This window comes from Callorhinus ursinus, unplaced genomic scaffold, assembly GCF_003265705.2.
Source record: "Callorhinus ursinus isolate GAN/ISIS: 27379988/994484 unplaced genomic scaffold, GSC_fseal_2.0 scaffold15, whole genome shotgun sequence".
In the NCBI taxonomy this organism is placed as follows: domain Eukaryota; kingdom Metazoa; phylum Chordata; class Mammalia; order Carnivora; family Otariidae; genus Callorhinus; species Callorhinus ursinus.
In genome coordinates this window covers 4,722,199-4,734,241 of record NW_027397077.1, presented here as the reverse complement: position 1 = coordinate 4,734,241, position 12,043 = coordinate 4,722,199, and the positions used below count along the sequence as shown (strand labels likewise).

Genomic DNA, 12,043 nt, shown 5'->3' with positions numbered 1-12,043 from the left:
TGCAAGATGGCATGGGGTCTCTAAATATCTGGGTGTTGAGTGCCTGCTGAATAGCGCCTTACAAGAGGAGTTAAGAGAGAAGGCTTGCCGGGGGGGAGGGGGGGCAGGGGGAGAGGGAGGCCTGGCTGGCTCAGTCCTTTGAGCATGCGACTCTTGATCTCGGGGTTGGGAGTTTAAGCCCCATGTTGGGTGTAGAGATTACTTAAAAAAATAAAATCTTAAATAAAAAAAAAATAGAGAAGGCTTACCTTAGGTGGGTATAGCTCCTGGCATACTTGGAGCCATGGATGTGAGTATGGGGCGGGCCTTGGGAAGATAGGGGGACTGCATGCGCATGTGCATGTTGGCAAGTTGCAGGCCCCAGTCTGAGGGGAGGGCATGCTTTGGCTTTCCTATGCTGTTCTTGTGCTGGGTGGGTGGGGGCTTCCAGGAGGGAGGTCTGAGCACCTGCCACCTGGGCTGGTTCCATTCAGAGGGCACCCAGGGCAGGAGACTGAGACCTCAGACTGGTGTGAGCAATGGTTCCCAGAGCTTTAGAAAGATTGAGGGTAAGTTTGCTTGTGTCAAAACACACCTTCCTCCACTCTCAACTTCCCAATAGCCTAGATCAAAGTGAACTTGAAGTTGAGATTTTTCTCTTCAGTTTCCTCAATTTGGGATCCATGTTAGAGCCATTTGTGGCTTTGTATCTCTTGAGCTCAATTTTGCAGACAAAACTTTTAGGACCGAAATTGGTTAAGCCATTACCCCGATCACCTTTCAGATCCATTTTCTAAAAATTAAAAGGTCTGAATTGTCCCCTGGTGGCTGGGAAAAGACTTCCATGAAATAATTACTTGAGGAATGTAGCAGGTGGACACAGGTCTGCAGTAGGCAAATATGAAAGTGACATGTTTGCTTATTTGATTTGACATCTGAAGGCCTTGTAACAGGTTAGAGTTTCATTTGTCGACATCATTGAAATTGTAAACAAAGGGCAGGGCCCATCTATTTATTTTGCTTCTGTAGCAATACTTAATGCCATTGATGACAGTTAATATAATTGTAATAGGAAATCATTGCAAGTTGTATTTAGAAATGTAGAGGGACATTAATATTTTCAAAATCTGTAATCTTTTTTATCAGGTAACATTCAATGAACCTCTCTTAGATAATACATGTAAAAGGTTAATATTCTTTATTTAATGTGCTTTTTTAAAAAAAGTGAAATAATTAGGGGCACCTGGGTGACTCGGCTGGGCGTCTGCCTTCGGTTCAGGTCAGGATCTTGGGGTCCTGGGATCAAGCCCCACGTCGGGCTCTCTACTGGGTGGGGAGTCTGCTTCTCCCTCTCGCTCTCCCTCAGTGCTCTCTCTCAAATAAATAAATGAAAGTCTTAAAAAAAAAAGTGAAATAATTAACTGTAATTCAGAGAAGAAATCCCTGTCATGCATGACTTTTTCTTTACAGCAAAGGTCTTAACAATTAGTTTTTAAAAGATAATAAGCATCGTATCAGTTTATGTGTTAGAGTTCTTCACAATTGCTCAAGCAAGCTATTTTTTCCTTAACCACCATGCTGTTGCTATTTGCCAATTTGAATATGAAATTGAATCAGCTCCCTATGTGTCTCATGTTTCCCTAACTCCTCATAAATTGAACAAATTCCTTTGCTGGTTGTTTTTTTGTGTTTTTGTTTGTTTGTTTGTTTTGTTTTTCAAAAATACCCAGAAGATTTCTTTGGCTTCAACTCCTCTTTCCTGCCCCATGAAGGTACAGGTAATTTTAGTGGCAAATGCCTCATTTCTTATTGAACTGGTTTAACCCTGAGAGGGAGGTCAGAAGAGAAGCATGCCATGCAGCACACATCCAGACCCTTGGGCCTTGTCTCTTTTCCAAGTGTGTTTTGTACATTTGGAGCATGAACTCTATAAATGAGTTTTTAACATTCTTTATATGCATAGTTCCATAAAAGTGAAATTATCGAAATGTGAAAGCCCAGTGTTAGGAGTACACGACCATAGACTACTTGATGATATTGTTCCCATTATTTGAAAAAGAAGGAAAGAAAAAATATTCAATCAACATTAGGAAAACTTATATGTAAAATTAGAAACGTTTCCTCTTTGAACAACTTAAAATTGTATCATGTTAATTTCCCTAATAGTTTCAAACAATGAAGTTTAATATATTTTCATAGACTTTCATCTTGTTTTCTAGTATTAACTAGGTTTAATGTAATTGATGATGATTAGAGATTGATTTTTCCTTAGCTTTCCTTAGAGCTCTTGACATTTTCTCTCAATATTTAATCCTTTGTCATCAGTATATAAGAGGCACGTGAAGAGCTAAGTTTTAAGTTCCCCTCAAAGCAATAAAAATAGCACAATCATTCCTTCTGCTTAAAAGCCCTCTTTGGTTCTCTATGTCAGTGCTGGAACCAAAATTTTCTGTCTAATTAGTATTAAATATTTTTACATAGTCATTCTCAGGAGAGGACCTCGTGTGGTTTCGCCAATGAGACTGATATCCAATGAAATAGGAGATTTATTAGTTATCGTTTGGTTGTGTAATTCAATTTTTAAAAAAATTTAAAGATTTTATTTATTTGGGAAAGAGAGAGAGCATGCGAGTGGGGGGAGGAGCAGAGGGAGAGGAAAAGAATTCCAAGCAAACTCCTTGCTGAGGATGGAGCCCGACACAGGGCTGGATCTCACAACCCTGAGATCATGACCTGAGCCAAAACCAAGAGTTGGACCCTTAACCAACTGAGCCACCCAGGTGCCCTTGATTTTTAAAAATTTTTATAAAATACTTCAGTTAGACAGGATCTAAGAGATTAATTAACTCTCCCCTCAATGCAACAGTCCCTTTGGTAGCATCCCTGCTAGGTGGCATCTTGAATTTGCTTGAGTTTTTAACATTATAGGACAGCTCTACATAGTAGGAAGGCCACTTACCCAAATCTCCCTTCCTAATCCTTATATCTGTAAGCTTACATCCTATTCCATGAAGCTACCCCAAGCATTTATTTTAACATTTTGTTACACATGGTAGTTATTCATGATAGTATATATGAAGAAATACAAATTTAAGTATGTCTACCTGAAAGAAAATATAGTTAGGTTTGAGAGAGGAAGAGGAAGTAGAGGACTGTCTACTTTTTCTCTCAATGGACTGCCAGAGAAGAAAGAATATTTGATGCATGGGCTAGATTAAATATACTTCTAGGGAATCATTTTTCTGGTGTGTCAAATGGAGGTAGAGGAGGAGGTGCTGCATCTGAAGTAATGTATGTTAGTGAAGAAAAGAAAATTAATTTAAATGCATTTCCTAAGTATTTTAGAGGAAAATATAATGAATGAGGCAAAGCACAAGTGGACTCCGTTACAGAACATTTTTAGGAAACATATCTAAGATTAGGCCCCTCAAGGGAGCATTCTTTTTGCCTTGTATACCTGTCTCTTAGGGGACCATTGGTGGAAAACGATGAGTCAGCCCCTGTACTTGTTGAGCCGTGTCCTGTGGGTAAAGCCCTGACATGCTAGGGGTAAAAAGGGAGACTGGCTCTCAGTGGAATAGGAAAACACAGACTCCATGTCACTCTGTTCTGATCTCCTTCATGAATGACACCTCCCCACTAATTGTCATCTGATGACGACTACTGAAAGCTGCACTATTTTCTTCTTTTTAGCTAGAATGGGCACTAGGAAAAAAGTTCATGCATTTGTCCGTGTCAAACCCACCGATGACTTTGCTCACGAAATGATCAAATATGGAGATGACAATAAAGTAAGTGCAACGTGCTTGCCGTCACCGGCCCGGTGCTCTCTGTCCCCCCTTGCTACAGCGTGACCCTGTTTCTAAATGGCCTTTAAGGACCGAGACAGAATTGACGAAAGTTCAGATGGACTCCAGAGTCCAACAAGTCCAAACCCCTCCCCCCGAATCGCTTTCGATGAGGAAACTCTCGAAACTCCCATTTTTAATTATATTTTTGGTTAATACATTTAACCTCCAGCCTTGTATCTGATACAGAAAAGCTGATGTTTGTCCACACCCATAAAACTTTCTGGTGATCAGGTCTGTTACATAATCTCCCCAGGGGTCCAGGTAGAATGTCTTAACTTGATAACTGTTAAACTTACCAAACCAGTGGGAAAAACTCACCGAGAGAACTGGAAAGGTTTATCCATCCCCATGCCTTTACCACTGTCCTCACAGTCTTTCTGAAGCCCATGACAGGCTTGGGACAGGTTGAGAGAGTCCTGTGTTTTCACTCAGCAAACAACTGTGAATCCACTGTGGGCAGCAGTGAGACGTTCCTTAAGGGAAGAATTCAAGAGCAAACTCCCCAAGCTTTGCAAGTTTTGGCAGTCAGAAAAGAGCTCAAATGGGGCATGGTTTCAACAAACATAGAAGCGCAGAGCATTTAATGTATGAATGCACCAAGCCCCTCTTGATCTTACTTTTTCTGCATGTGGCTGTGTCTTGGCTCCTGGATTAGGGCAGCCAGGATAAAAATCCAGTAAGAGGCTCTTTACATCAGAAGTCCCCATAGTGAAGATTGGAATCTACCATTGACCTAACACAACAGGTTCCTAACCCAGCTGCTGCCATAGTGTTTTGCTGTGGAGGGATGTAAAAATCTAACTTTTTTTTTTTTTTTGGAAATCTGTGCATCTAAAAATATGCTGATTACAAATGGGTAGGCACCCGTGATTTGCTGTAATACCAGTGAGGAACGATGAGAAGTCAAGAAGAGCCTTTTCTGTGGCTATTCATCATTACTCACAATGGCCCATAGCATGTAAGAGATGTGGCTCAAGCCCAGGCCTCTGTCAGGAAGCCCACTGTTCTCCCTGGCCTAATCCAAGGCCTTACTGTGCTTAGTGAATGTGTCTAAAGCTTATTTAATAGAAACATAATAAATATGCTTGACCCCATATCATAGATGGGGGAACCAAGACAAACAGCACCCTGTAACCTAGGGTAACAAATTCTGAAACTAGTAAGTGCTCCAGTTTCCTGATCCTTCCACCTGAAGGGTTGTGTGGCCTCCCTGCAGGAGCTTCCTTCTCCCATCCCAAAGAATTCATTGGAATATTGGCCCATTGGTGGGAGTCCCTGTTCTTCCTAACGTTCACTTCCTCTATTTTCTCCAGGTCAGGCCTCAGCTAGTAGTGAGTTTTTCATATCAGTTTTCTAAACACTAACTCTCTCTCTTCCTAGAGCATTGATATTCACTTAAAAAAGGATCTTCAGAGAGGAGTTGTCAATAACAAGCAGACAGACTGGTCGTTCAAGCTGGATGGAGTTCTCCACAATGCCTCCCAGGACTTGGTTTATGAGACAGTTGCAAAGGACGTGGTTGCTCAAGCCCTCAATGGATACAATGGTAATTTAGTTAATTGTCAGTTGTTTTACATAAGAACCCTCAGAACCCTTCAAAAGAGTTGCATTTTATGGTGAATGAAAGAAAAGATAACCTCTCATGCTAACTTCTGTTTGCTTATTTGTCTGTCTCTGCATTCTTACGGTGGAAAACCGATTATTTGCTTGGTGATATTGTGGGCATGACTTGATCCAAAGTTCTGGGATCCTACCTTCATAGGAAGATTCAATGGCTGTTGCTCTAGGTCCTGGGGATGAACTATTATCCTGTTTCACATATCTCAGAAATTAGCTTGGAAGATAATGTCCTTATGAGTTTGACTGAGTCCAAATACTTTTCTCTTGGCTACCTGCTAGGAGCTACTTCCGTTCATTCTACCAGCAAAATCAGTCTACCCTTCCTATTCTAGTATAGGGTTATTTACATATAGCATGAAAAAATGGAGTGGAGTTTGATTGTCTTAACAAATTAAAAGCAGCTTTATTGGGAAAGTTTTAGAAACTAGTTCAGTCTAAGATTGCTTGAAAATCTTAAGATTTGAAAATCTGGGGCGCCTGGGTGGCTCAGTTGGTTAAGCGACTGCCTTCGGCTCAGGTCATGATCCTGGAGTCCCGGGATCGAGTCCCACATTGGGCTTCCTGCTCAGCAGGGAGTCGGCTTCTCCCTCTGACCCTCTTCCCTCTCGTGCTTTCTATCTCTCATTCTCTCTGTCAAATAAATAAATAAAAATCTTAAAAAAAAGTACCCAACATATTAAAAAAAATAATAAATAAAAGTCTGTTTAGTGTTGACACCCACACATTGTAATATATCCTGCTTGTGATACATAGGCGTGGTCCTCATTGACCCTGAGGGGATGTGGCCTTGAAGAGGTAGAAGACGAGGAACTAAGAAGGCCTGGGAGGTTAAGAGTCTTGGGCCCTGGGTGCTGTGGAATCACAAATGGGCCCCGAGGGCCAGCTGCCGTGACTCCTTCCTGCACACTTGTGTTAGTAGACACTGTTTCTGACCTCGGCTCACTTGCTGAATTAGAGCCCCTTGTGTAAAACCTACCAACTAGAGCATTGGTGGGGTGAAGGCAAACACTGATTTTTCACGGCCCAGCGTTGCCCTGAAGCAGCGTTTGGGATGGGTCTGGCTCAGGCTGGCCAAGCCAGGAGGAAGGGCGGATGGGAACCAGAGCTCAAAAGCCTTGTGGTGATGGTAGACCTCATAGACGTGACAGGTACAAATGAAGTCTTCCTGGAGAGGGTGGTGGGACCAGATCAGGACCTGTCATGGCGGTGTTTCTGAAAGTGGCATGGGACCAACTAGCTGCCCTGTTTGATCCTGTGGGAACTTGCAGTCTACAGAGAATTCTCACCATTAACAGGAAATGCCCTTTCCACGCCCATTTCTTCCTGGGGATTTTGAAAGCTCTTCTTGCCTCTTGCCTGGCCAGCTCCAGGGAGGCCTACGCCTGAGCCTGGCAGTTCGTGGCTTTGCTAAAGAAGGACTGTTCAACCAGTGGTGCCGGATTCTGAATGTCTTAATTTTTCACTTCAGGGCACCTGGGTGGCTCTGTCGTTAAGCGTCTGCCTTCAGCTCAGGTCATGATCCCAGGGTCCTGGGATCGGGCTCCTTGCTCAGCAGGGAGTCTGCTTCTCCCTCTGCCCCTCCCCCCTGCTGTGTTCCTGCTCTCTCTCTGACAAATAAAATAAAATCTTTAAAAAAAGAAGGGCTGGAGTTCAGTGTTTCTGTCTTCCTCCTCACTTGTCTAGGAAAATTCCCAGTTTCTCTGTTCCCTGATATTCCCTGCTCTGCTCAGAAGCCCGAGGGTGAGATCCTCTCTTGGCACAGGGATCAAATAGAGCACTACATGGGCCAGATTCAGAGCAGCGGTCTGTGTTTAGACCATTTATGTCCCTGTTTCCCTGCCCACCCATCACCTGCCTCTCCCAAGGCATGAATTCCTCATGTCCACAGCTGCTCTGATGGCCACCTCCACACCAGGATCCAGACTGGCACCAGGCATGCTGGGGGATAAGAGAGCTATCCTCGGAGCTCTTTTCCTGGACATCACCAAGACGTGTTTCCAAATATTTGCAGGTACCATCATGTGTTACGGGCAGACAGGAGCCGGCAAGACATACACCATGACAGGGGCAACTGAGAATTACAAGCACCGGGGGATCCTTCCTCGTGCCCTACAGCAGGTAGAGAGTGGGCCCACAGGTGGGGTGCCTCACAGTTCCCCGCCCCTTACCACAGCTGCTGCTGACCCCAGGCCTGCTACCGGATACAGGATATACGTTGAGGGGGTGGGGGTACAGAGGCCTCAGGAAACTGGGAGTTTGGGTTGCAGAGTCTGACCCAAGCCCGTGCAGAGCCAGTTTCATTTGTGAGGACGTGCCAACTGGCTTCTTGCTGCTGTGCTGGTCGGTGATCCTGTAATTGAGGATTTGGAGGTCCTAATCATTAAGTTCCTTCCTCGTTTTAATGAGGGGGGTATGGACTCTTAGAGAGCTTCCTTACTGGCCTGCTCTGGCTTCTTCCACCACCACAGCCCCAGAAAGAGCAAAGGGAAAAAGCAGGCACAACATGAGCGTTCAGGACTGAGTCAGCCCTGGAGGGTCTGGGAACTCTGACTGAAGATAGGACAGAGGGCCCTTCCTTCGGAGTTCTGTGAGGATCCTCTGTTGGGAGGTAGGAGGTAAAGGGCTTTTACCCCAAAAGCGTCTTGAGGTTTTATAGCCCTGTCCTGTAAGAAATGGAGAGGACCCTCTAGTGTATAAACCACCCATGCTCTAACTGGTGAAGCAATCTCCTTCATGCCCCGCTGTCAAAAGCTTTAGGAGCTCAGCATCTTCGACTTCAGTAGTGGAGTCCAGCACTGCCTGGTAGAAATAAAATGGAAGCCACACATGCAATTTTGAGTTTTCTAGTAACCACAGTTTGAAAAGTAAAACAGGCGAAGTTGATTTTAATGATATATTTTATGTCAGTATATGCAAAATATAATGTCCGCATGTAGTCAGTAGGAAAATTCTTGAGATATTTTGCATTATTTTTGTCACACCAAGTCTTTGCAGTGTGTATTTTACACTTACGGGCCATTTCAAAATTTAGACACTAAATACTCATCAGGAAAACTTGATCTGTGTTGAGATTTCATAAAATTTACAGTTGGAAAAGTAGATTTATAAACCCAAGTTGTTCCAAACATACTGAAAAGTTTACCAGTAACTGAACTTAGGACTGCTTTGAAATTTAAATTCAAATTAATTACAATTTTAAAAAAATTTTCAAATTCCGCCCCTCATATTTGTGTCAGCCACATTTCAAGTGCTCAGCAGCCCCCTGTGGCTAGTGTCTACCATGTTGGACAGCACCCACCTAGACTGTTAGAGCAAGGTGGGGATCTCAGGGATCATCCAGCCCAATCCCCACTGCCCATTTGACAATTAAGAAAGTTAAGGTCAAGAGAGGGGAAAAGACCAGTCCAAAGTCACCTGCCCATAAGTACCAGGGAGGGTATTAGGAGCTGGGAAGGCTGAGTTTGGGCTTGGCTTCTCTCTGTAACTGAGTGATCATAGACAAATACTTTCACTGCATGGAGCTTTCCACAGGTGGGCGTTGCCCCTGCCTTGCTTCAATCACAGAGGAGTTGTGAGAATGGAATTAAATAATGGCTGTGAAAGAGGCATCTATATGGTGAGACCCCATAAAATAAGGGATCTTCACTCCAGAGTCTTCCATTTATCATGTCATGGGGCTGTTCAATCTGTTAAGTCAGGCCTCAGAAAACTACATGATAATAATTATCACTCAGTGGACTAATAATTGTGATTGTTGATGATGATGACCATCATGCCAGCTAGACTGTAAATTCTTTTAGGACAAATATTTTAAAGATTTTATTTATTCATTTGAGACACAGAGATAGAGAGAGAGAGAGAGAGAGCATGAGCAGGGGGAGAAGCAGAGGGAGAGGGAGAAGCAGGCTCCCCGCTGAGCCAGGAGCCCGATGCGGGGCTTGATCCCAGGACTCTGGGATCATGACCTGAGCTGAAGGCAGACGCTTAACCATATGAGCCACCCAGGCGCCCCAGGACAAATATTTTTTTACTGTACTTCTGGATATTCCCTGCTGAGGTCAGAACCCTCCTAACACTGGCTGGTCATTGGAGTTTTCTCTTCGTGACTACGTCCAATCCCTCATCCAGGTTTTTAGGATGATCGCAGAACGCCCCACACATGCCATCACTGTGCGTGTTTCCTACCTGGAAATCTACAACGAGAGTCTCTTTGATCTCCTGTCCACTCTGCCCTATGTCGGACCGTCAGTCACACCAATGACCATTGTGGAAAACCCTCAAGGGGTCTTCGTTAAGGGCTTGTCAGTCCACCTTACAAGTCAGGAGGAGGATGCCTTCAGCCTCCTTTTTGAGGTGAGATGACCAAGTCTAAGGGACCTTTCCTTCCTTCCTTCTCTCCTTCCACCCTTCCTCCCTCCTTCCTTCCTTCCCTTCCTTTCTTCCCTTTTTTCTTTTCCTCCCTCCCTCCTTAGTTTTTTTACTTACTTTGATAATCAGAATGAATATTTATATATGCTCATTAGCAAGTTCAGATAGTAAAGAAAAAAATACGGGAACAAAAAAAGAATTCACTCATCTGTTTCCTACATACAGCAACAATAATGTATGTTTTGGCTAATTTCCAGTCTTTGTTTCCCATGCAATTTTTTCTTAACATAGTTGAAATTGTCCTTTTTTTTCAGTCAACATGAAATCATGGGCATTTGCAGTATAGAAAAAAATAAGGATTAGCATCCTTAGTATATAAGAGCTCTTACAAAACTGTAAATTCCCCAGCGTATGCTATTCTTTTAAAAGTCATATAGGTTGGAACTCTTTTTTTTTTTTTAAGATTTTATTTATTTATTTGTTTATTTATTTATTTATTTATTTGAGAGATAGCGAGCATGAAGGGGAGGAGGGGCAGAGGGAGAGGGAGAAGCAGGGCTCTCCGCTGGGCAGGGAGCTGGATGTGGGGCTCGATCCCAGGACCCTGGGATCATGACCTGAGCCGAAGGCAGATGCTTAACCGACTGAGCCACCCAGGCGCCCCTAGGTTGGAACTCTTAAACATTGTTGCTGAAATGTGAAATGGTGCAGCCATTTTGGCAGTTTCCTAAAAAGTTAAACACTAATTTTATCATAAGATCTAGCAATTCTATTCCCAGGTATCTTCCCAAGAGAAACGAAAGCATGTGTTCACACAAAGACTTGTAGGCAAATGTTGTAGCAGCATTATTCATAATAGCCAAAGACTGGAAATAACCAAAATATCCATCACACGGTGAATGGATCAACAAAATGTGGTACATCCATATGATGGAGAACTATTCAGCAATAAAAAGAAATGGACTACTGTTATATGCTACAAGATGGATGAGTCTCAAAAAAATGCTCAGTAAAAGAAACACAAAAGATCCATACTGTATGATTCCACTCATTTGAAATGTCCCAATAGACACCATCTTTAGAGATAGAAAGCAGATTAGCGGTTGCCCAGAGGAAAGAGTGGGAAATGGTTGCACATGGGCCCAGGGAACTTTTTGGAGTTACACAACATTTCTAAAACAGGATTGTGGTGATGGTTGCATAACTCTGTAAATTTGCTAAAAAACAATCACTGCATCGTATGCTTAAAACAGAGAATTTTATGCTATTTAAATTATGTGTCCATAAAACTTTTTTTTAAAAGTCACCTAGGTGTCCTCAGGGGTGCTTTACACCTGGAGCCCTTGCATCTACAGGGAAGAGAGCGTCCCAGGAGGCAGCTGTAGGGCATTCTTGTCTTCTTGTTGCTCCTAACATTTCACCGTGACTAATGATGTTTGCTGGAGGATTTTGGTGGCTTCAGGTTAAAGAAGGTCCAAGTTTGGGAAGAGTTTTTTTTTTTTTTATCATGAATAAGTATTTATTCATACCCTTAGTAATAACCACCCTCCTGACCTGTGATCATTTCATTGGTCTTTGTAGCTTTATCACCCATGTTTCCTCCCACAGCAAGTGTAGTTTAATTTTTTTGAAATTTTTTATATGAAAGGAATCACGCAGGATGAATTCTGTCTGATTACTTTTCCCTTTTATCTACTTTTTATGTGAAATGCATCTGCATTCTTGCTGTATATTTTTCATTGTCATTATCATTGTATTACATTGGGTGAATATACTACAAGCTAGTTATCCACTCTTCTACTAATGGACGTTTGGGTTTTCGTAATTCGGGGGATATTTCAGACAATGCCACTGGGACCATTCTTGTATATCTGTTGGTGCACGTAGCATGAATTTTTCTAGGACTGCCAATATGGGTCATTGAGTATGTGTGTCTTAAGTTTTCTTAGGCAGTGCCAACTCTTTTCCATAATGGTACACTCCCACAGCAGGTTATCAGAATCCTGAGTGTTCTGACCTTAAAATTTTGACCAATCTGGCTGGTGTGTGGTGTTTCCCACTGTGGTCTTCCCTTTTCATCTTTCATTACTAATGAAATTAAGGACCTTTTCATGTGTTTATTGACCATGTGGATTTCCCTTTTCCTGTCTTTTGGTTTTTTGTTTGTTTGTTTTTACAGATGTCCTTTTTTCTTTCTCTTACTGATCTGCATGAATTCTTTATAT

The 12,043-nt window shown here is 42.7% G+C and overlaps 1 protein-coding gene across 11 annotated transcripts in view; it reads left to right on the top strand.

Annotated features, from left to right (window-relative positions):
• The window catches only part of KIF9 (kinesin family member 9), a 46,060-nt gene that overhangs the window by 1,543 nt on the left and 32,474 nt on the right, over positions 1-12,043 (top strand). For 6 of the 11 annotated variants that reach the window (XM_073901097.1, XM_073901092.1, XM_073901093.1 and 3 more), the window contains 4 exons: positions 3,673-3,770; positions 5,211-5,376; positions 7,462-7,568; positions 9,579-9,803. In XM_073901097.1, coding sequence (XP_073757198.1) covers positions 3,673-3,770; positions 5,211-5,376; positions 7,462-7,568; positions 9,579-9,803 — 596 coding nt within the window. Of the gene's footprint in view, positions 1-3,649; positions 3,771-5,210; positions 5,377-7,461; positions 7,569-9,578; positions 9,804-12,043 lie in introns of all 11 variants that reach the window. The other 5 variants (XM_073901096.1, XM_073901095.1, XM_073901094.1 and 2 more) reach the window with 4 other exon arrangements.